This window comes from Chiloscyllium punctatum, chromosome 5 (assembly GCF_047496795.1).
Source record: "Chiloscyllium punctatum isolate Juve2018m chromosome 5, sChiPun1.3, whole genome shotgun sequence".
Taxonomy (NCBI): domain Eukaryota; kingdom Metazoa; phylum Chordata; class Chondrichthyes; order Orectolobiformes; family Hemiscylliidae; genus Chiloscyllium; species Chiloscyllium punctatum.
Window position 1 is genome coordinate 138,787,980 of NC_092743.1, and position 22,937 is coordinate 138,810,916.

General features: G+C 41.4%; 1 protein-coding gene across 3 annotated transcripts in view; it reads left to right on the forward strand.

The window, feature by feature from the left end:
- The first annotated feature begins 977 nt into the window (after positions 1–977).
- The window catches only part of arfgef1 (ADP-ribosylation factor guanine nucleotide-exchange factor 1 (brefeldin A-inhibited)), a 192,469-nt gene continuing 170,509 nt past the window's right edge, over positions 978–22,937 (forward strand). For all 3 annotated transcript variants that reach the window (XM_072571482.1, XM_072571483.1, XM_072571484.1), the window contains exon 1: positions 978–1,403. In XM_072571482.1, coding sequence (XP_072427583.1) covers positions 1,280–1,403 — 124 coding nt within the window. In that variant the 5' untranslated portion in view covers positions 978–1,279. The remainder of the gene's footprint in view (positions 1,404–22,937) is intronic.

Below are 22,937 nucleotides of genomic sequence, written 5' to 3' on the forward strand. Positions count from 1 at the left end.
CAATCCCAGGTCTGACAGCGATCCAGGTTCCTACCCCGGTCCCTGTCCCAGTTCCTACCCCGGTCCCTATCCCAGTCCCGATTCCTATTCCCTGTCCCGGTCCTTATCCCAGGTCTGACAGTGGTACCGGTACCTATGCTGGTCCGGGTCCCAATCCCAGTTCCTATCTGGGTCCATATCCCAGGCCCGGTTCCTATTCCCAGGCCATATCACGGCTTCTATTCTGAATCCTATCCCGGGTCAGACAGTGATCCTAGTACATATCCCAGTCCCCATCCTGGTCCCTATCCCAGACCCTCTTCCCAGTCCCTATCCCGGTTTCGGCCCGTTTTTCCCAGTCTCTATGCAGTCCCTATCCTTATCCCAGTGTCTACCCTATCCCTAACCCACTCCCTATCCTGCACTCTATCCCAGTCTCTATCCCACTCTCTATCCATGTCCTGGTCCCATCCCATTCCAATCTCATTCTCTATCCCGGTTCCTGTCCCAGTCCCTCTCCCCCTATCCCATTCTCTAACCCAATCTCTATCCCAATCTCTATCCCAGTTCCTGTCACATTCTCTATCCTGATCCCTATCCCATTCTTTATCCTGGTCACAATCCCAGTACCTACCCCATTCCCTTTTCCAGTCCCTATCCTGGTCCCTATCCTGGTACCTATCCCATTCCCATTCCCAGTTCCTATCCTGGTACCTATCCCATTCCCTATCCTGGTACCTATCCCAGTCCCATTCCCATTCCCATTCTCTATCCTGGTACCTATCCCATTCCCATTCCCAGTCCCTGTTCTGGTACCTATCCCAGTACCAGTCCCATTCCCTATCCTGGTACCTATCCCATTCCTATTCCCTATCCTGGTGTACCTATCCCAGTCCCAGTCCCATTCCCTATCCTGGTACCTATCCCATTCCCATTCCCAGTCCCTGTCCCTATCCCGGGAGTGATCCCGGAGCCGCCCCTCCGTAGCCCCGCCCTGCCGCCTGTGACGTTGCTTCCTCCCAAGATGGCGGCGGGCTCTGTGTGATGGAGGAGCTCGGCCTCTGGCTTCACCCTTGTCCCGGTTAGAGCCCTCGCCGTCCCCCGAGTGCCCGCGGCCGCCACGCAGGGAGGCTGCAGCTCCCCGTCAGGCACCCGGACCATCCTGCTCACCCCGGCTTTACCATCCCTGCCACCGCCAAAACAGCAGCGCGGCACGGAATAAATTAATCATATTCGGTAAAATCCAGCAGCAGGGAGGGAGAGGGAGAGCTTTGGGCCGCTTCGAGTGGGCAGCCGCGTCATGTATGAAGGGAAAAAGACGAAGAACATGTTTCTGACTCGGGCACTTGAGAAGATTTTGGCCGATAAGGAGGTGAAGAAGGCGCACCACTCTCAGCTGAGGAAAGCCTGTGAGGTGGCACTGGGTGAGAGGCATCTTTCCTTTATTTATAATAGACACAGGGCGCGGAGGTTTCAATTTACAAGGCAGTGTGAGCAGGAACAAAGCAATTTCTGATGATAATTTCAGTCCTGATGTACCTTGGTAAGTGCAGACTTGGGTCAAACAAGTGCAGGGCTCAAATCACCTGACGTAAGGTGGTTTCCAGGTTTTGTATTTGCAAGTGTGTGTTTATCAATCATCACTGACGTTTCAGTGTAGTTAAAACATTATTTTAAAAAATGGGTAAGTTGAAAGGTGGGCAAGGGCAAATTCAGACCAGGTGATACGACAAGGAAGCAAGAGTGTTTACATGTGGAATGGTCATTGGAATAGGACTCGTAATAATTTTAAAAGCATTGTGGTGATAATTATCGATGGTGTCTGCCTCACTACTCTACATGTGTTAGGAGGATAAGAGAAAAAGACAAGTGCTGTCAGTTGCTGCAGGGATGAGGCCTGGGCTAGGAGACAAGTCAACAAATAAATTTCATTTTGTTTCATGCAAAGTGTATTTCTCAAGTCTTTTATTTATTTCATTGAAGTTGACACATAAGCTCATGAATGTCTGATTCAGTAAAGTGAAATGATAATTAACAATGATTTTCAGATGTTAATGTATAATGCTTTAGATGTATTTATTTCATTTAAGTTATGTGTTAAATTGATCTTGAATGAAGGTGCTACATAAGTTTGCATTATTTTTTATTTGCTTTAGAATCTAACATTGCTTTTTATGTGGTAATAACTATTCTAGCTATTTGAAAAATTGACTCTTTACTGCAAACAATAACTGTGTCTGGGAGAAGTTTTAACTGACAGTAAGGAGTGCAGCCACATTTGAAACAGAATGAAAGATGTTCATCCATGACATTTTCTATATTATACTGTGTATACCTACACGAAGTCAGAGTGACTCATCTGATTCTGTGTTTCTCCTTCCAGTCTGTTTAGAATTCTAGTTGAATTCATATTGCTGCTGATCATATTTGTAGGCTAGATCAGTGGCCATGTTAATTTTTGTGAAGCACTGTGAATTTTTAATGAAGAGGCCACAAAAGGCAAGATATTTATTGAGTACACTGAAATACTCATGTTGATTGCTTTCAGACTATTGAAATGAGAGTGACTAAAGATCTTGGAATAATGAGTTAAACAGATTAATTGGGAAGGCCTTGGTTGGTATGCATCTTTTTGGTGAAATAAGCATATTCAGTATGTAAAAGATAATAATGCAGTTGCTGGAATCTGGGAATGGTTTTCATTGGAAGAGTTACTTGGGTTAGTTTGATTTTGAAGAACAGCTGAAATAGAATGTGCAGGTTATTTGAAAAAAATGCTGAACTAGTATGTAGCATGTGGAAACTGTAGTAGATGTTAAATTAATTATTCATGTAATCAACCTTTCAATTTAACACCAGAACATTGTATAACGTGGTGCAGTTTGCTTCAGGTGTCTTGATTGCTTTCCTGAAATTTTAGATCATGTTTTGCTGAAATTATTTTTCTTTATCACCAATTGTACAAAACTACAATAGAGGCTCATCCATTAGTGAGATTAGTGTGTCCCCCAGTATGATTTATTTAGCCCAGTTTTCATCATTAAGCCTGTATTTTTGAAGTTTCAGTTGTATGGAAGGAATCCATTTGATTGTGATAACAACAGCTTAAAAGTAAAAACAGCTATTTGTTGAGTCAATATTTTATTGCACTAAGTGCCTCTTTTGAAAAGTAATTATATTTCATATTCCACCTTAACTATGTTGAACAGTGTAGATTTAAATTCTCATGCTACAGATGTGTAATTGTTGTCTGTCATCACTTAATATTTCTGCACATTCTGATTTTGGAGCTCAGAAATATTAAAACTGTATGCTGGTTTTGTTTTGTCCATTTAAAGTAATTTATATGCTTTTAAGTTGTTAAGTGACTCCTTTGCAAAAGACCCTTGTTTATTGGAATGTATAGCTTTTCCTGCTAGGATTTAGGAGGGACCATGTCCAGGATTCCTGGAGCTAAACAGGTAATTATGCATTGTCATATAATGATAGTGGAGGAGGGCAAAGAGGCCTTTGTGTCTGCAGCAAACTGTCTTGACAGAACAACAACATCCAAGCATTTTGAACTGCATTTAGAATATCTCATTGACAGCTTTGACTGTATACTAAATCTGATCCAAAGCACGTGTTTAAATGTAATATTTAATTAACTGAAACTGTATAATGGAAAATATTTTTCTGTAGTTGATGTTGGTGAATCTTTATTTAATGGAAGAACTATTAAAACAGTAGAATATAGATTTGTTTAATTGGTTCATATTTTACTTCCATGTGTAGCAAACAAAAGAGGGGAAGACACCTCAATTTGTCCGTTTACAGGATTATTTGTTTTCTGTCATTTAGTTCAACATCTAGATTATGTAGATTTATGTATTTTTCTTACCTACAGTTATTAACATCACCATTGCCCATAGAGTCTGATAGGTCATGATACTTCAGTGGTTTATCAACATCCATTTACAAAGCTAGGATCTTTCACCAAATATTGTTAGACTTGCCAAGGATACAATTGCTTCAGTATGGTTTTAAAGTTAGTAGCAGCACTACTGAGTTGAGCTGGTCGAGTGTTAAAGAAAAAGCTGTCAGGTTGGGTCTGTAATGGGTGGTAAGGGAATCAACAAGAGGGAAAAACTTCAATTAACCCCAGCGTTATCAGTCTACCTGTTACATCCTCTGTCCATTATGTACTCAGGAGGAGTTACCATGGCACAGTCATTATGGATACCCTCTGTCATACCATGTGACACCACCACTGTTCTAACTACAACAATTTTTGAAAAGGCCTAGCAACCAAAAACAAAGCATTCATGAGGCTAAGTGGGCCATCATCAGCATTGAATTATATCCAACCACAATCTGAAAGCTCAAGCCCAGCATATCCGTTCCACCATTACTATCTAGTGGAAGACCAATTTTGCTTCAATGAAGAGAGCAGAGCATCAAGCACACCAGCAGGCCCAACTAAGAATGAGCTAAGTGATTCCACAACTAACAAGGCAGATCTAAGTTCTGCACTCCTGCCATATTCAGTTGTGAATGAGAGTTGGCAAGTAAACAACTATTAGGAGGTAGATCCTCCACATGTATCCCCATCCTCAATGTGGGGGAGTCCAGCAAATCAGTGCAAAAGTGAAGACTGAAGTATTTACATCCATCTTCAGCCAGATTACTGAGTGGATGATTCTGGCCTCGTTTTGTGATCCCCACTATTACAAATGCCATCCTTCAATCACTTTGATATGAAGAAATGGCATCTATCTAGCAATGTGGAAACATTTCCAGCCATGTCCTATCCGCAAGAAGGACAAATTCAAACTGGCCGGTTACCATGCCAGCTGGCTACCCTTGATCATGAGCTAAATGATAGAAGGGATTTTGACAGTGACTATAAAGGAGCACTTGGCTAGCAATAACCTGCTCACAGATTCTCAGATTGGGTTCAATCAGGCCACTCAGCTCCTGACCTCATTACAGCCTTGGTTCAAACTTCACAAATGAGCTGCTGAACTCCAGAGGTGAGAGTGGCTGCCCTTCACATTTGGCCAAATATGACATCAAAGACACCAAGCAAAACTAGAGTCATCTAAAATTTTGGGGCAAACTCTGCTTATTGGGGTCAGACCTTGTCCAAAGGAAGATAGTTGTTGTTGTTGGAGGTCAGCCATTTCAGTTCCTGTATGGGCAATAAATACTGACTTGGCCCATGACATCTACATCCCCTGAATGAATAAAAAATCGAACATCACTAAAGCAGGTCCTCAAGGTAGTATCCTTGACTCAGCCATCTGTAGCTGCTTCACCTTCTTCCATCTTCAGGTCAGAAGTGAAGATCTTCACAGCTGATTGGTGTTGAGCATTATACACTCAGTGCTCTTCAGATACTGAGCCAGTCCATGGCCATATGCAAGACCTGGGCAACATTCAGGCTTGGGCTGAAGCAGCAAGTGTGTTGTAACTTAGAGTTTAGATTTTGAGTTAGTGGCATGTGGGTTTTGATGTGTGTGTAGGAGGTTTCATGATTAACTTGAGTCCTTATTGGAGCCATGATTCTTTTTATACCTGTGAGAGAGAATGAGTCCCTGGGGTAAAAATGGCAATTTGTTTGCATTGGGAAAGTTTCATGCTTGGATAGAGTAAACATTTAAGGAGCAGTTAACTGTTTCGAAGGAGCAGTAATTTTTCTTAAGGGAAAAACCCATCGCTTCGAAAGCTTCATTTTTTTGAGTTTGCAGTCTTGATTGAAGTTATACATAGGAACAGGAGTTAGCCCTTCGAGTCTGCTCGACCACTCAATAAGGTCATGGGTGATCTGTGACCTAACTCCATGTGCCTGCTTATTAAAATATTGTCTGTCTCAGATTTAAATTTAGCAATTGAATTAGCATTGGCTGCTGTTTGAGGGAAGTATTCCAAACCTTCACTACTCTTTGCATTTGGAAATGTTTTCTAACATCCCTCCTGAATGGTCTGACACAATTCTTAGATTATGCCCCTGGTTCTAAATCTTTGAACAGTGGAAAAAGTTTATCTACCCTGACTTTCCCTGTTAATATCCTGAAGACCTTGATAGAGCACCCATTAGACTTCTAATTTCTGTAGAGTAAAGGTCTAATTTGTTTAATCAATCATAATTTAACACCTAAAGTTCAGGTGTCATCCTTGAAAACCTGTGTTGAACTTCTGCCTAGGCGGAAGGTGTGGTACTCTGATCTGTTTTCTGTACTCTAAGTGGAGTATAACTAGGGTTTTTTAATAATTGCTGCAGAATGTCTGCATCCCTATATTCCAGCCTTTTAGGTATGAAGATCAGCATTCCCTAAGCCAACTTGACTATTTTCCACACCTGTTAGTGGCATTTTAAAGAACTATACACCAAAAACCTGCAAATCCCATTGCACATCCACTGTATTCAACTTTGTGTATTTTAAAAGTACCCTGACTTATCCTTTTTTGCTTAAAAATGGATGATGTCCCACTTGTTTATATTAAAATCTACTTGCCACAGCTTTGCCCATTCAATCTGTCAATATCAATTGTAACTTTATTCTGTTGTCAACACTGTCAACAATGCTGCCCAATTTTTGATATTTGACTTTTAATACCATTATCAAAGCCATTAACAAATATTATGAATAATTGAAGTCCCAGTCCACATCCCTGCCGAGCACCACTGGTCATGCCCTGCCAATTTGAATACTTGCCCATTATCTGTTTCCTCTCATACGACCGATTTCCTATCGGTTCTGTTGACTTCCACCTTAGTGAACAGTGTGGGACTTTAGGAAGTGTCTTCTGGAAGTCAATATGAACAACGATTTACCTTTATCCATCACCTGTGTCATCTCTTTAGAAAACTAAGGTTTGTCAGGCAAGACCTACCCTCCATGAACCCATGCTGACTCTCCCTGATTAACTGAAAATTTTCAAGGTGATCAGTTACCCTACCTTTGATTGTTGAATTCAACAATTTCCCCACTGCAGGTGTTACACTAACTGATCTGTAATTTCTTGCTTGCCCCCGTCATCCTTAAAGAGCAGAATGGCATGAGCAAATTCCCAAACCATAGGTACAATTCCTGAATCCGAGGAACTCTGCTGATGCTCTAACAATTCTCTTTCAGTGTGCTCTACTACCTCTCTCAACACTCGTGGATGAAAACCATTAGGTCTTGGGGATTTGTCACTCTTTAGATCCACTAATTTCCCCATTATTGGTGATTTACTTTAGCTCATTTTCTTTAAACCCTGTCCCTGATCCTCTGTTAATTTCTTTGGGACTTCCATTGAGCTATCCTCCTCTTTTGTTGTGAAAACTGAAATGAAATGTACTAAACAGTTCTTCCCAGAGAAAGGGATTAACTCAGAAAAGTTAAGAATTAGGTTACCTCAATGTAAAGGTTTTAGTTTGAAAGTTTCAGACCAGGAATGGCTAGTTAGACCTCCTAAAGGGGTTATTCAAAGTTGACAGGGTCTAAGCTTAGTTGTGTGACTGTATCAAGGAAGACAATACCAGTCTCTTAATTTAAAAAAAAATTCCAGTCTTAGGTTAAATCCATAGATGCGCTAAGCAGCAAATGCTCTCTAGTCACAGAATCATGGAGTCATAGAGATGTACAGCATGGAAACAACTTGTCCAGCTGACCAGATATCCCAACCCAATCCAGTCCCACCTGCTAGCACCTGGCCCATATCCCTCCCAACCCTTCCTATTCATATACCCTTCCAGATGCCTTTTAAATGTTGCAATTGTACTTGCCTCCACCACTTCCTCTAGCAGCTCATTCCGTACATGTACCTCCCTCTGGGTGAAAAAGATGCCCCTTAGGTCTCTTTTATATCTTTTCCCTCTCATCCTAAACCTATGCCCTCTAGTTCTGGACTCCATGACCCCAGGAAAAATACTTTGTCTACTTATCCTATCCATGCCCCTCATAATTTTATAAACCTCTACAAGGTCACTTCTCAGCCCCGATGCTCCAGGGAACCTCTCCCTATAGTTCAAATTCTCCAACCCTGGCAACATCCTTGTAAATCTTTTCTGAACCCTTTCAAGTTTCACAACATCTTTCCGATAGGAAGGAGACCAGAATTGCATGCAATATTCCAACAGTGGCCTAACCAATGTCCCGTACAGCCGCAACACGACTTCCCAACTCCTGTACTCAATACTCTGACCAATAAAGGAAAGCATACCAAACGCTGCCTTCACTATCCAATCTACCTGCGACTCCACTTTCAAGAAGCTATGGACCTGCACTCCAAGGTCCCTTTGTTCAGCAACACTCTCTAGGACCTTACCGTTAAGTGTATAAGTCCTGCTAAGATTTGCTTTCTCAAAAAGCATTTATCTGAATTAAACTCCATTTGCCACTTCTCTGCCCATTGGCCCATCTGATCAAGATCCTTTTGTAATCTGAGGTAACCCCCTCCGCTGTCCACTACATCTCCAATTTTGGTGTTTGGTGTTTGAATGCTATAAAAAGAAGGTTTTGGGATCAATGGGATTGTATTTATACTGTATGTTTCATACCCTTTAAATGATGTTACATGCAAATAGTTTGCATTATTCTTTTATTACTTTTTTGTGTAATACATTTCTGGTTTACTGTTGAAATAATCTGCAGCTTTACATATGCTTGTTTCATTGAAAGCTCATCTTGAGAAATAAACTATGATCTACCGAGCCAGATTTCAGTCTGGGATCATAAAAGTTGGAGGCTTTTGTGAGGTTTGACTTCTGGATTTAAGAGGGATTTGTGTCTGTCTCTTATAAAATACAGAGTATTTGATGGTTTTGGACATTAAAACAGCTCTGTTGTGAAGTTTTTGCATGGAATTTGAAAATGGCTTTGCATGTGACTAAGACTTTTCTGAAAATGGAGGATATGATGGATTATTTGAAATCTTTGACTAAATCTAAACTGAAAGAGCAGATAAATTGAAGGTGGAAGTAAAAGCAGGATGCTGTAACTGCTTGTGGTAATTATCAAACATTTTGAATTGGATGAAAGGAAATCTGAAATTGGGATGTTAAAGCTGGAATTAGCTAACATCGTTAGAAATGAATAGACTTGGTTTAGAAAAACAATGCAGGATAATGAAATTTGAGAAAGGAAAGCAGAGGGTAATGGACATGGTCACTGGTAATGGAAAGGGAGGAAAAGGAAAATAGGAAATGGAATTTTAAAAAGTGAACTCCAAAGAGAAGGACATTGTAGTGAACATGAATTTGTCAAGAAAAGCTTAGAGTAAATAAGCAAGGTGCAGGTAATATGTTGTTCGATGCTACTGATTTCAGTGTGAGGGCTTTAAGTAACAACCTGTGTAGTGCCTAAATTTATTGAGGGTGAGGTCAAAAGGTATTTTGCCTTATGGGGGGGAGAGAGCTATTCAGATAAAGTGGCCAAAAGAGGTTTGGACTCTTTAATGTTATAAAGTGTTTTGACTTGTACAGCAGCTATGAGTGTGCACATATCTTTCAGAATAAAAATCTGCAGAGTTCAAAGCTCTCAAAAAGGCAATACTCAATGTTTTTGAGCTGTTTCCGTAAACTTGTCAATTAAATCCTAATCAGACATTTGAAGACTTTTCAAGGGAGAAAGAAATGCTGTAGGATCAGTGATTTAGATCATTCAAGCTAGAGAGAAAAAAAACTTGAGAATGGAGGGGAAATTATGATCATGGATTAATTCAGAAATAGCATTCCTGCAAATTCAAAACTTTCTTAGCGGAGTGTTAAATATTCAAGATCAGAGCAGCAGCACTTCTATGACATCTATGATATCTTGCACAGGCAGTTGAAGTTGGGGAGATGGCCTTTTGGAAATCCACAAGGAAGATGGGGGAATAGGCAATCTGTGGATGGAAAAGGTTCTGGTTTTAGAGAACAGAGAGAAAGACACTCCCCAAGATAAAGAGAAAGATTAGAATCAAAAGGTGATATCACAGAATTGTTAGAGCAGGAGCAGGCCATTTAAAACCATAGTGTCTGCATGGGGTTTTCAGGTGAACATCATTAACTTGTGCTTTCTCCTGCTTTTTCCCTTTGTCCTTCCACAATGGTTCAATCTAAATAATCATACCACGCCTTCTTGAATACTTCAACTGAACTAGCCTCCTCAACTTTTCCAGGCAGTGCATTCTACATCCTAATTACTTGTGGTTGAATTTTTTAAAATATGCAAATTAACATGCTTCCATTGTAATAAGATGAGACATACTAAAGCTAATTGCTAGATATTAAATGAGACATGTATTACAGTTGTAGGAATGTCTAAAGAAACTTCAGGCAAGGGACAATAGGTATTAAAACTGTGGCGGTAGTACAAAGAGAACTTGTTTCCTTAGAATTTACTAAAAAGGGAGACGTGACTTAGGACAGTCATGAGAATTCTTATTTCGAGGTTAACTGAAAGTTCCAAGTGTATTATTATGAAAGAGAAGATATAAAGGAGGCAAGCCAACAAATGTGTTGAGAGAGACTGGAGCAGATCAGTCACTGATGCCATCTGATGGAGCTATTTGCCTTCTAGAGGGTTAATGAAGGAAATAATATGAATCAAAGGTATAGAAGGGAGATACAAACTAGTCTCATTGTGCAGAGTTAAGCTTAAGAATGACTTAGTAATTTGGGAAGTTGTAGTGGGAATAGTGAAATAAATTCCGACAAAAGGAATATATTTAATTTTGGGAAATGATTTGCTAGGTTCAAGAATATTGGCCTCTCCAGTGGAGATCAGAGAAACTGGCAGGTATCAGGAGAAATATCCTGGATTGTTTCCTGACTCTGCTGTGACTACTTCTCCGGCCCGTGCAATTAGACAGGAAGAAGAGGAGTCAGTGAAACCTTGAGATGAATTGGAAATTTGTGTGCAATACAGTTCTTGAAAATTTATCTGAACTGTATGAAGATGAAGACAGTGAAGCTGTTTCTCTTATCTTTTTGAATAGAAATGCAGCAAGTTGGTTTTGTTTAGAATTGAATCAAACAGCTTCCTCTAGAAATTAATTAGAATCAATGCCTGAGTGTTATTACTTGAAAGTCGAGAGTATGGTGCTGGAAAAGCACAGCAGGTGGAGGAGCATTTGAGGAGGAGGAGAATCGACGTTTCAGGCATAAGCCCACCGAGGGCATGTGCTTTTCCAGCACCACACTCGACACTGATCTCCAGCATCTGCAGACCTTACTTTCTCCTGTTATTACTTGAAAGCAAAGTATTAATAAGAAAATGGACGAAAAGAAAAGGCTAGATATAAAACATTATAATTAGCCAGAATTACATAAAGATGTGATCAAATTTTGCCAGACATGTCATACTTGTCAGATAGTGAGGAAATCCCAATCCGCAATTAAATGTACAGCTTTAATACTGACGCAGCTTTTGAAAAACTAAAATGTTGAGTTAAAGCCATGAACAGAAATCTAATCTTTTAATGTTTATGGATGTTTCCTCAAGACTTCCTGAAGCATTATCTTTGGAGAAAAAAAAAGTGCAGAAGTGACAGTGGAAATTATAGTTCAGTCTTTTTTACATAAGGTATGAATTACCCAAAAAAAGCAATCCAATCAAGGTTCATGTTTCATGTCAAAGATGTTCAAAGAAGTGATGACTTGTTTTGGAATAAACTAATTTACACTATTTGCTTATCATCCACAATCTGGAGATGCATTTAAATAATGACATTAAACTTGAACACTGTGATTCGAGCTTATTGTCAAAAATGTGCTGATGGTTGGGATAAGGAAGTTCCTTTGCTACTGGTTGCAATAAGAGACACTTCTAATGAGTCCGCACAATTTAGTCCTTCCTAACTAATATGTGGCCATAATACGAGAGAGCACTTAAATTAATTAAAGAAAAATTGATAAACCAACGAGTACATTTCCAACCGATATTTCAAATTTCAGAGAGGCACTGACCAAATTTTGAGAGTTGGCTAAACAGCATTGGAAAGTGTTCAACCAAAATGAAAAATAGAGCCAAAGTTTAATATTCTGTTGCCTGAGACTAGGTGCTGGTGTTGTTACCTGCCTCTATGGAACTATTAAAAGTAAGGTTTGCTGACTGGACGTTATCAAATCAAAAAGAAATCCAGTTATGTAAATTATGTGGGAAGAAAGCTGAAGTAACATTTGGGTTGGTGACTCTTTACCATTTCTGATTCAGAGGCACTGGACTCAAAATATCAACTGTTTTCTTTCCATAGATTTCTATGTTTCTCCAGCAATTTTTGTTTTTGTTTCATATGAGAACTAAGAGCAGGAGTAGACCGTCTGGCCCTTTGAGCCTGCTTCGCCACTCAATAAGGTCATGGCTAATCTTTTAATGGGCTCAACTCCATTTACCCACATTTTCACCATATCCCTTACTTTTAAAAAAAAAAGCAATTATCTACCTTGGCTTTAAAAGGAATTACTGAAGTACTGTCAACTACTTCCCTGGACAAGGAATTCCATAGATTAACAACCCTCGAAGTGAAGAAGTTCCTTCTCAGTTCATTTTTCAACCTGCTTCCTCAAATCTTGAGGCCATGCCCTCTTGTCCTAGTCTCACCTACCAGTGGAAACACCCTAACTATATCTAGTTTATAGATTCCCTTGATAAATTGATGTTTCTATTAGATCCCGCCCCGCCTGTCTTCTCCCCCCCCCCCCCCCCCCACAATTCTTCTGAATTCCAATGATTATAATTCCAGTCTACTCCGCCTCTCCTCTTAAACCAACTCCTTCAACTCCTGAATCAACTTGATTAACCTCCTCTGCACCCCCTCCAGTGCCTGTACATCCTCCTTTCAGTAAGGAGACCAAAACTGCACACAGTACTCCAGGTGTGGCCTCACCTGTACCTTGTACAGCAGTAACATTACCTCTCTGCTTTTAAACTCAACCCCTTTCGCAATGAAGGACAAAATTCCATTTGCCTTCCTAATTACTTCTACCTGCAAACCAACCCTCTGTGATTCATGCACAAGGACACCCAGGTCCCTTTATAAATCAGTGTGCTGCAACTTTTTACCATTCAAGTAATTTATTTTGCTGTTACTCCTACCAAATTGAATGACTTCACATTTACTAACATTGTATTCCATCTGCTAGACCTTTGCCCACTTACTCAATGTATCTATGTTCCTCTGCAAAGTTTCACAGTCCTCTGCACAGTTTGCTCTGCAACTCAACTTAGCGTCGTTGGCAAATTTTGACACCATATGCATGGTCCCCCAGTCTAAAGCATCTATATAAATTGTAAATAATGGTAGTTCCAACACTGGTTCCTGAGGCACAACACTAGTCTAATTGCCAGCCAGAATAAGACTCATTTATCCCCACTGTTTGCTTCCTGTTAGTCAACCAATCTTCTATCCACGCTAATACTCTACTCCTAACGCCATGCATCCATATCTTATGCAGCAGCCTCTTGTGTGGCCCCTGGTCGAAGGCCTTTTAGAGATCTAGGTGCACCACATCTGCTGGGTTTCCCATTGTCCACCTTGCTTGAAATGTCTTCAGAGAATTCCAAAAGATTTGTGAAGTATGACCTGCCCTTCAGGAACCCACGCTACGTCTGTACAATGGGACAATTTCTTTCGAGGTGCCCTGCTATTTCTTCCTTGATAATAGACTCAAGCATCTTCCACATTACAGAGGTTAAGCTCACTGATCTACAATTCCCCATCTTTTTCTGGATTAGTGGTGCTGGAAGAGCACAGCAGTTCAGGCAGCATCCAAGTAGCTTTGAAATCGATGTTTCGGACAAAAGCCCTTCATCAGGAATAAAGGCAGTGAGCCTGAAGTGTGGAGAGATAAGCTAGAGGACGGTGGGGGTGGGGAGAAAGTAGCATAGAGTACAATGGGTGAGTGGGGGAGGGGATGAAGGTGATAGGTCAAGGAGGAGAGGGTGGAGTGGATAGGTGGAAAAGAAGATAGGCAGGTAGGACAAGTCAAGGGGACAGTTACTGAGCTGGAAGTTTAGAACTAGGGTGAGGTGGGGGAAGGGGAAATGAGGAAACTGTTAAAGTCCACATTGATGCCCTGGGGTTGAAGTGTTCCGAGGCGGAAGATGAGGCGTTCTTCCTCCAAGATGCTATGCTACTCTCTCCCCACCCCCACCCTCCTCTAGCTTATCTCTCCACGCTTCAGGCTCACTGCCTTTATTCCTGATGAAGGGCTTTTGCCCGAAACGTTGATTTCCACAGTTAAAGTCCACATTGATGCCCTGGGGTTGAAGTGTTCCGAGGCGGAAGATAAGGCGTTCTTCCTCCAGGCGTCTGGTGGTGAGGGAGCGGCGGTGAAGGAGGCCCAGGACCTCCATGTCCTTGGCAGAGTGGGAGGGGGAGTTGAAATGTTGGGCCACGGGGCGGTGTGGTTGATTGGTGCGGGTGTCCAGGAGATGTTCCCTAAAGTGCTCTGCTAGGAGGCGCCCAGTCTCCCCAATGGAGAGGAGACCGCACCGGGAGCAATGGATACAATAAATGATATTAGTGGATGTGGAAGGCTTCTTTTGGGTCTTGGATAGAGGTGAGGGAGGAGGTGTGGGCGCAGGTTTTACAGTTCCTGCGGTGGCAGGGGAAAGTGCCAGGATGGAAGGGTGGGTTGTTTGGGGGTGTGGACCTGACCAGGTAGTCACGGAGGGAACGGTCTTTGCGGAAGGCGGAAAGGGGTGGGGAGGGAAATATATCCCTGGTAGTGGGGCCTGTTTGGAGGTGGCGGAAATGTCGGCGGATGATTTGGTTTATGCAAAGATTGGTAGGGTGGAAGGTGAGCACCAGGGGCGTTCTGTCCTTGTTACGGTTGGAGGGGTGGGGTCTGAGGGCGGAGGTGCGGGATGTGGACGAGATGCGTTGGAGGGCATCTTTAACCACGTGGGAAGGGAAATTGCGGTCTCTAAAGAAGGAGGCCATCTGGTGTGTTCTGTGGTGAAACTGGTCCTCCTGGGAGCAGATCCGGCGGAGGCGGAGGAATTGGGAATACGGGATGGCATTTTTGCAAGAGATAGGGTGGGAAGAGGTGTAATCCAGGTAGCTGTGGGAGTCGGTGGGTTTGTAAAAAATGTCAGTGTCAAGTCGGTCGTCATTAATGGAGATGAAGAGGTCCAGGAAGGGGAGGGAGGTGACAGAGATGAGTGGTGTCACATCTACTATTTTCCAATCTGTTAGGACTACCCCAGAGTCCAGCGAATTTTGGATAATTACCACCAGTCCACTTTTTATTTCTCCTGCCATCTCTTTTAGTAGCCTGGGATGTATTCCATCAGAACCAGGAGACCTATTTACCTTTAGCTCCATTAGCTTACCTAACGCTAACTCTTCCATCATAATAATAATTGTTTCCAGGTCCTCACCTACCTTCATCTCTTCGTCGCTTACTGGCATGTTATTAGTATCCTCCACTGCGAAGACCAATGCAAAGTACCTGTTCGATGCATCAGCCATTTCATCATATCCCATAACTAACTGCCCCTTCTCATCCACTAAAAGACCAACAAAAACATTTGCTATCTGTCTTTATATTCTGTGCTAGCTTTTTCGTTATACTCTATCTCTTTTCTTTAGATCTTCTAGATTCCTGCTGTTTTTGGCCACTTTACATGCCTTCTCCTTCACTTTGATAGCCTGTCTTTTTTCCTTAGACATCCATGGCAGATTAACCCCCCCCCCCCCCCCCCCCCCCCCCCGCCCTCCGCAGTCTTTCCTTCTCACCAGAATATACTTCTGCTGAGCACTTTGAACGTCCTCCACTGCTCATCAACTGTCGCTCCATAAAGTCTCTGTTTCCAGTCTACTTTTGCCAGGTCCTCCCTTAATTCAAGCACAGGATCCTGGTATTTCATTTTGTCTTCACACTATCCAGCTGTATTTTCAATTCAACCACACTGTGATCACTCCTTCCAAGAGGGTCCCTGACTTGGTTATTAGTTATTCCTATCTCATTACATAGGACCAGATTGAGAATAGCTTGCTCCCTTTCAGTTCCGTTACATATTGTTCAAGAAAACTATCACTGATACACTCAACGAACTCCTCCTCAAGGCTACCCTGACTGAGCTGGTTCAACCAATCTACATGCAGATTAAAATCCTCCCCCCGGATAATAGCCGTGCCATTTTAGCAGGTATTAAATATTTCTTTGCTTATTGCCTGCCCAATGTGATGTTATTATTTGGTGGTCTATAGACTACGTCTATCAGTGACTTTTTATTCTTGGAGTTCCTAATTTCCACCCAAACGGATTCACCCTCATGCTCCATGGAACCTATATAGTCTCTCAGCACCACCTTGATGTCGTCCTTGAACATCAGAGCTACACCACTTCCCTTGCATTTCTGTCTGTTCTTCCGAATAGTCTGGTACCCCTGGATATTTAATTCCCATTCATGGCCATTCCGCAACCATGTCTTTCGTGATGGCTACCAAATTATACTTGTTCATAATGATTTGTGCCATTAACTCATCAACCTTGTAACGAATGCTATGAGCATTCAGGTAAAGCGCTTTTATGCTAGTTTTCTTACCATTATGATTCACAACAACTCTAATATCTCCTGAGTTATCCTTCATTTTTGCTTCTTTCATAAACTACCTTGAACCTAAACCCTCCTTCATACATGCTAACCTGCTGCTTACCTTTTCGTTTATCACCATACTTCCTGTTGCTTTCCCTTTCCCTTCCCCCAACTCACAAGTTTATAGTCCTAGTGACCACCCTAGTTATCCTTTTCGCTAGAACACTTGTTCCAGATCGGTTCAGGTGGAGACCGTCCCATCGGTACAGATCCCTCGGTTCCAAAATTGATGCCGATGCCCCATGAAGTAGAATCCCTCTTTGCCACACCACTCCCTTAGCCATGTGTTTTCTTCCCTAATTTTCTTGTCCCTAAGCCAATTTGCATGTGACTCAGGCAGTAATCGGGAGATTCTGACCCTTGAGAACCTGTTCCTTAATTTTGTTCCTAATGCTCGATAATCCCCGAACAGGTCCTCCATCTTATCTTTGCCTATGTTGTTAGATCAGATGTTCAGCATCTGCAGTTCTTTGTTTCATTTCTATGTAAATTAGGGCTTTTGCCCGAAACGTCGATTTCGAAGCTCCTCGGATGCTGCCTGAACTGCTGTGCTCTTCCAGCACCACTAATCCAGAATCTGGTTTCCAGCATCTTCAGTCATTGTTTTTACCCCTATGTACTGAGTACTCCAGACAAGAGAAAAAAAGTCAGGAAGTCTGTCATTTTAACAATTTGAAGAGATGATAGGAATGATATTTGGGAGAAATGTGTTCTTACATAATGAAAGAGAAAGTTAGTGAAAGAAAAGATATCAGAGCCGTTGAAGAATGAGTCAGAAATAGAAAATACAGAATTAACCTTCCAGTGATTAGATTAGATGATGCAAGGTGCTTAAAAGATTGTATTGCATTATGTTTTGTCTTGCAGAAAACTATTGAAGTGACTTACGAAGGCTATTCAAAAATTGTAAAGTAGCTTGTAGGAATAGGCCAGGAAAAGAGATTTTGGCTGTTAATGATGAGTGAGGTAAAATATTGTGTTTATGATGGACAATGACATTATTGTGTAGAGACTTAGTAGCAAGAGGTCACATGTTGTGTCAGCGATGATATAGTGGTACTATCACTAGACTGTTAGCAACAGACCCAGATAATGTTCTGGGGATCTAGGTTTAAATTCCACCATGGAATTTGAATTTAATAATAATTTGGAAATAAAAGTTTACTGATGACCGTGAAGCCATTGTCGAAACACATCTGTTACACCAATGCCCTTTAGGGAAGGAAATTAGATGAGATTAGATTAGATCCCCTACAGTGTGGAAACAGGCCCTTCGGCCCAACATGTCCACACCGACTCTCCGAAGAGTAACCCACCCAGTCCCATTTCCCTCTGGCTAATGCACCTAACACTATGGACAATTTAGCATGGCCAGTTCACCTGACCTGCACATCTTTTGACCTGTGGGAGGAAACCCACGCAGAAACGGGGAGAATGTGCAAACTCCACACAGACAGTCATCCAAGGCTGGAATCGAACCTGGGACCCTGGTGCTGTGAGGCAGCAGTGCTAACCACTGAGTCACCATGCCGCCCTATCTGCCATCCTTACTTGATCTGGCTGACATGTGACTCCAGACCAACAGAAATGTAGTTGACTCTTAATTGCCTTCTGGGCACTTAGGGATGTCGAGGTGGTAACACCCAAATCCAATAAGTGAATTTTAAAAGATTGTGTAATGAGAATACCTCTGAAAGATACATTTTCATTTTATATAAATGTTTATTTTAGAGTTTAGATTTTTAACTAGTGGCATCTGGTTTATGTCTATGTTTATGAGGGGGTTTAACAATCAACCTGTTCATATTTCTGGAGCCATAATTATTTTGCAAGCCATTGTGAGATGGAGGTTTTGTGATAGTGGGAATTGGTTTGTATTAGGAGATTCTCACAAGTAGATAAAGTAAAAATTAAGGAAAATTAGCTTGCTTTGTGTTTAGAAAAATTATTTTTTTTCTTGCTATGTATAATTCATAACATTGTGTTTTTTTGTATTCTGTTCATGACACTTGGGCATTGTAGGACAAGCAGCAATTATTACCCACCCTTGAATTGTGTTTGAAAAGATGGTGAGCTTAAGTGGTGCCTTAGCTGTCAATGTGGTGTGGATGCACGCACTTCACTCTTTGGGAGGTAGTTCTGGACTTTTACCCAGCCGTGATGAGGGAATGACAATGTTTCCAAGTCAACTGATGTTTAAATTGGAGGGGAACCTACTGATGGTTTTTCAATGCCTTTGCTTCCCATACTTTTCTTTGTGGGTCGATGACTCAAGATTGAAAAGTGAGTTTGGAAGATCTTGGTGAGGTTATTTTTTAGGTGGTACACATGGCTGCTCCTGTGCATCGATGGTGGAAAAGTGTGTGTTTAAAGTGGTGGGTTGATCTTAAATCTGAATTCACTTTGCGTGTGAGTTTTGTTTGCATACTAAAATAATAATGATAAATAAGATTTAAATACAAAAATATACAGCAGCAATTAGTGAATGGAATAACACACATCCAGTCTCTCAAGCGTCCTTTACCCATTCAATAAAATCATGGCTGATATCTGCCTCAGCTCCACTTTGCTGCATGCTCTCCCTATCACTTGATTCTCTCAGAGACCAAATCTTTCTATCATGATCTTAACTAGATTAAAAGTGGGAGCTTCTATAACTCTCTGGGTACAGAATTCCAAAGGTTCAGTACTTTATGAAAAAATTCTCGTCATCTCAGTCCTAAATGTAAACTGTAAACTGTGCTGTATGCTTTAGATTCTCCAGGCAGGTGAAAAGCCTTCTAATTCTACCTTGTCAAGTTTCTCCAGAGTCGTGTATGTTTCAGTCTTTCTTCTAAATTTCAAAATATATGCTCTAATAAATGGGCCTGCCATCCCCGGAAACATGTTAGTAGCTGCCAACAAGGCAAATATATTGTTCTTAGATATGGAGATCTGAACTGTGAACAGCATTCCAGATGTGGTCTCACCAAAGCCCTATACAATTTTAACAGGAGTTCCTTTTCTTGTACTTCAATTCCTTGTATTAAAGACTAGCATGCAACTTGCCTTTCTAATTGCTTGTTGTAATATTATGTTGACTTTCTATATCCATGTGAGAGTACATTCAAAACTTGTTTGAACATTACTATTTAAAGTTTCTCACATTTGAAACAAAAAATGATTTCTAAACTAACTACCAAAAAGTGACTTAACTCAAACTTTTGTGCATTATACTCAACCTGTTATTTTGTTGCCCACTCTCTTAATCTATATTTCTTTGCAGCTTCTTTGTGACAGCTTATCTTTTCATTTAGCTTTGTAATTCTCCTTTGTTGCATTCCCGTGCGATGCCGTGTTACAGAAAATTTCTCAATAAAAATAATGGGGCCTATGGAAAGAACGGGATTAGGGGCGAGCCACCAGAAATACCAGTAAAAATCAAAACAAAATTACTGGTTAGCCTAACAGAAACAATTGGAGAAAGTGAGGACTGCAGGTACTGGAGATCAGAGTGGAAAAGTGTGGTGCTGGAAAAACACAGCCGGGATGCTGCCTGACCAGCTGTGCTTTTCCAACAACACACTCTTTGACTAACACAAACGATAACACAGTCTAAATAAATGTTTTCTGGATTAGTGGTGCTGGAAGAGCACAGCAGTTCAGGCAGCATCCAAGTAGCTTCGAAATCGACGTTTCGGGCAAAAGCCCTTCATCGGGAATAAAGGCAGTGAGCCTGAAGCGTGGAGAGATAAGCTAGAGGAGGGTGGGGGTGGGGAGAAAGTAGCATAGAGTACAATGGGTGAGTGGGGGAGGGGATGAAGGTGATAGGTCAAGGAGGAGAGGGTGGAGTGGATAAGTGGAAAAGAAGATAGGCAGGTAGGACAAGTCCAGACAAGTCAAGGGGACAGTTACTGAGCTGGAAGTTTAGAACTAGGGTGAGGTGGGGGAAGGGGAAATGAGGAAGCTGTTGAAGTCCACATTGATGCCCTGGGGTTGAAGTGTTCCGAGGCGGAAGATGAGGCGTTCTTCCTCCAAGATGCTATGCTACTTTCTCCCCACCCCCACCCTCCTCTAGCTTATCTCTCCACGCTTCAGGCTCACTGCCTTTATTCCTGATGAAGGGCTTTTGCCCGAAACGTCGATTTCGAGGCTACTTGGATGCTGCCTGAACTGCTGTGTTCTTCCAGCACCACTAATCCAGAATCTGGTTTCCAGCATCTGCAGTCATTGTTTTTACCTAAATAAATGTTTTGCCTGTTGTATGGTGCTGTATAGTACAATTCATCAGAGTCTTCAACTGATTACTCTTGATTGGCATCTATACATGCTAGCTGCATACATTCTATCCAGCCTTCTGATCCCATTCCAATGGTGACACTCTACAAGTCAGATTTCAGAATGAAACCTGCTTTGATAGGGCTGAATCTTAATTTCTTTCGCTAAGTGTCAGTTTTGCCAAGTTTTTCAGAGGGTTTCACATCATGATGCTTGGGGACGTCTCTCACCTTATTTTACAAAACTGGCCTGATGAATTATCTACCCCACCCTTTGGTGCCCCCTGTCACATTCTATTACCATCATACCATGTGCCATTTCCAAAACAACTCGCCACTTCTTGAATATTCCAGAATTGACCAACTTCCGTGGTGCAGCACAATCTTTAAAACAATATTATGTCAGTCTGGAGCTTCCCTGCATGGTACCTGACATTAGCCTTGGATGTGACAGACAATGGAAAATTGGTACCTGTCTTTGTGGGCAGGGACATGGAGATGCTGCTGATGGGGGTGGAGTGATGCGTAGGCAGGGCCTCCTTTTCTCCCAGGCCAGCAGAGGAAGCCATTCTACTGGAGCCACACCAACCTGGACCAGGATTACCATTCAGGCCAGTGCACTCTCAATCATCTGAAGGAATGCACAGAATATAGGAAGACGAACAATGACTTTTTTCACTCTGCTAGTGAAGGGCCACCATTATCTTGTTGATAACTCACACTCAGTCTATCTCTGTTACTGTACCAACAGTTTCCTGCAACATCTTTTCCATGTACACTCATCCTTGCTAACATCTAACCCTGACTAATCCTGAATCTCTTCTGCACAGCTTGCACACCCCTATATTCACACATGTACCAGAAGTTAGTGTGCCACACACTTTTATTTTCTCACCCACTGTGTGCAGTTTCCTGACTCTGACCACCCTGAGCAGCTGACTTACCATGTCCAACCCCCTTACTGATTTTTTTCTAGCAGTTGGTTACCATTGTAATTTGTTAGTGAAACAGATTCGCATGCATCTGCAGATATTTGTGACATCTAAACATTTTTTTAAAGGGAAAGAGAGTTTTTAAAAAAAGATCTTAATACAAACAACTGAGCCAAGTTTCAAACTGCTCTCAACATTGTCCTTTTACTGTTAGTCAATTCCAGTGAAATTTCACTCTTCTCAACTCTCTAAGTTTTTAAATTAGCAGATTGCTTCTGGCTCCTTGTCTGCAGGTTGTAGAAACATTTTCATGATGCTTTTCCAAGTCCACTGGCAGAAACATTTCACAATACCTTTCAAGAAGCTCTTCACAAGAAAACGCACAAGGCAACTGATCATGTGATGCTGATGTGGAGTCCAGTCCTCTGCGCACCACTGCACCTAAAATTGTAAATTGCTTTGACTGCACTGGTACATTGCTACTTATCAACAATAGTGCAGATCAAAGCCCTCACATGCGTAAAAGTTCCTGATAGAAAGCAGGAAAGGAGAAATATCACAGAGTAACTTTAAGTCATTTGGCATCTTCTGTGTATATGTCTATTTTTTTTTCAACCTTGCTTCTGTTATTTTCAAACTATCTGTACAAGAGGCATTCAAAGAAAATACTGGGTTACAGGAATGGACAATAAATTAAGATGTTCATGAACGCACCATCCCAAGAATAACCAAACAAAATGTATTTCTGTGGCTAGTGCAGCTGAACAATGCAATTGTGGTAAATTAAGTTCTTGATGGTATCAGTTCACTTTTTACTTTGTCACGCAAGTTTTATTGTGTAATCAAATGAAATATATTATTTCCTCTAATCAGAAAGTGAAATGAGTCAGGTTGTAAGGTTGCTCACTGAGCTGGTAGATTTGTTCTAAGACGTTTCGTCACCATGCTATGTAACATCATCAGTGAGCCTCTGATGAAGTGAAATGAATGTCTTCTAATAACTTATACTAAGTGAAAGTATTTGAAGGTGTTTTTTATTTGTAAATTAGAATATTTTGGCATTTGTCTGCAATAAAAAAATGTATTTATGTACTATCATATATTTAGCATTACGAAAAATTCAAGGCACCTTGCACCTGGAAATGGGTAAAGAAATAATTTAGTATGTCATTGAGTGTCAGATTAGAAAAGCTGAGCAAACAATTGCTTCCCAA